The sequence below is a fragment of the Penaeus japonicus genome, unplaced genomic scaffold, assembly GCF_977035675.1.
Source record: "Penaeus japonicus unplaced genomic scaffold, GWHDUDI00000001_assembly GWHDUDI00000015, whole genome shotgun sequence".
Lineage (NCBI taxonomy): Eukaryota > Metazoa > Arthropoda > Malacostraca > Decapoda > Penaeidae > Penaeus > Penaeus japonicus.
In genome coordinates, this window is record NW_028234417.1 from 25,540,852 (window position 1) to 25,542,121 (window position 1,270).

At 39.6% G+C, this 1,270-nt stretch overlaps 1 protein-coding gene across 1 annotated transcript; it reads left to right on the forward strand.

Annotated features, from left to right (window-relative positions):
* Positions 1 to 540: 540 nt before the first annotated feature.
* On the forward strand, positions 541 to 1,038 carry LOC147470394 (protein CFDP2-like). The gene has a single exon (XM_086544233.1). It carries the CDS (start codon positions 541 to 543, stop codon positions 1,036 to 1,038), a length of 498 nt encoding a protein of 165 aa, XP_086400359.1.
* The last annotated feature ends 232 nt before the right edge of the window (positions 1,039 to 1,270 follow it).

The following is a 1,270-nucleotide window of genomic DNA, read 5'->3' on the forward strand; positions in this document are numbered from 1 at the left end:
TATATATATATGTGTGTGTGTGTGTGTATGTATATGTATGTACGTATATGTATATATATATATATATATATATATATATATATATATATATATATATATATATATATATATATATATACATATATATATATACACACATATATGGGGTATATGGGGGTGTTCCTGAGGTGTAGCACCATGTAACAGATTACAGCCGCTTCCTTGGGAGGTTCTCTGTACCTGGTCACTAAAGGGACCCCAACTCCCACTCATGGCTCCAAGTAGACACTAGCTTATAGTGACGGCCATATAGTGACCCTGGAAAACCATCTCGGCTGATGGGCTAAACTAAGTAGGTGGCACTGCTACATTAACGAATTGTAGCAGTGTGGCAAGGCAACACCAAGACTAATATGCGAAGACGCATGGAACGTAAAAACCTTATACCAAAGGGGAAAAATTGATAACTTAGTACAGGAAATGGATAGACTGAAAATAGAAATAATGGGAATAAGTGAAGCAAGGTGGACGGACAAAGGGAAAAGCCAAACAGGAAACGGCATGTTTTATTACTCAGGGGGGGAGCAACACCATATCGGGGTAGGAATTTTTGTGACCAAGGAGATCAACAAGGCAGTCATGGGAATATGGCCAGTGTCAGAAAGGATCATAATGATTAAAATTCAAGGCAAACCATTTAACATCAATATAATACAAGTCTATACACCAACCTCAGCAGCACCAGAAGAAGATATTGAAACTTTCTACCAACAACTAGACGAGAGAACATCACATTGCAAATCACTAGATATCACCATAGCCGTGGGACCTTCTGGTCTTGGGGAAAGCAACGAACGTGGGGAAAAGTGGACCGATTGGTGTGAGGAGAAGAACCTAACCATCGTGAACGCCTGGTTCAAACAGCACCCCCGCCGACTCTGGACGTGGAAACGCCCTGGTGACACATGCCGAAATCAAATAGACTATATAGTCATCAGCAAATGCTTCAGAAACTGCATAGTGCAAACAAAAACCTACCCAGGGGCAGACTGCAAGTGATCATGTACCTGTTATATCTAGTCTGAAAGTCAAACTAAAAAACATTTCAAAACCAAAATTCAAACCAAAGATAGACGTAACCGTTTTAAGTAAGGACAAAAACCTGAAAGAGAAATATGAAGTAGAAATAAAGAATAGTTTTGACATTTTAGGTGAGGAGGTATGGGAAGATGCAAGTCAGGGATGGAAAGCAATACAGAAAGCAACGCTAGATGCAGCAACAAAACTTTTA

Bases quoted from the DNA above. Each gene is read 5' to 3' on its own strand.
- LOC147470394 (XM_086544233.1), top strand. From the start codon at position 541: ATGTTTTATTACTCAGGGGGGGAGCAACACCATATCGGGGTAGGAATT.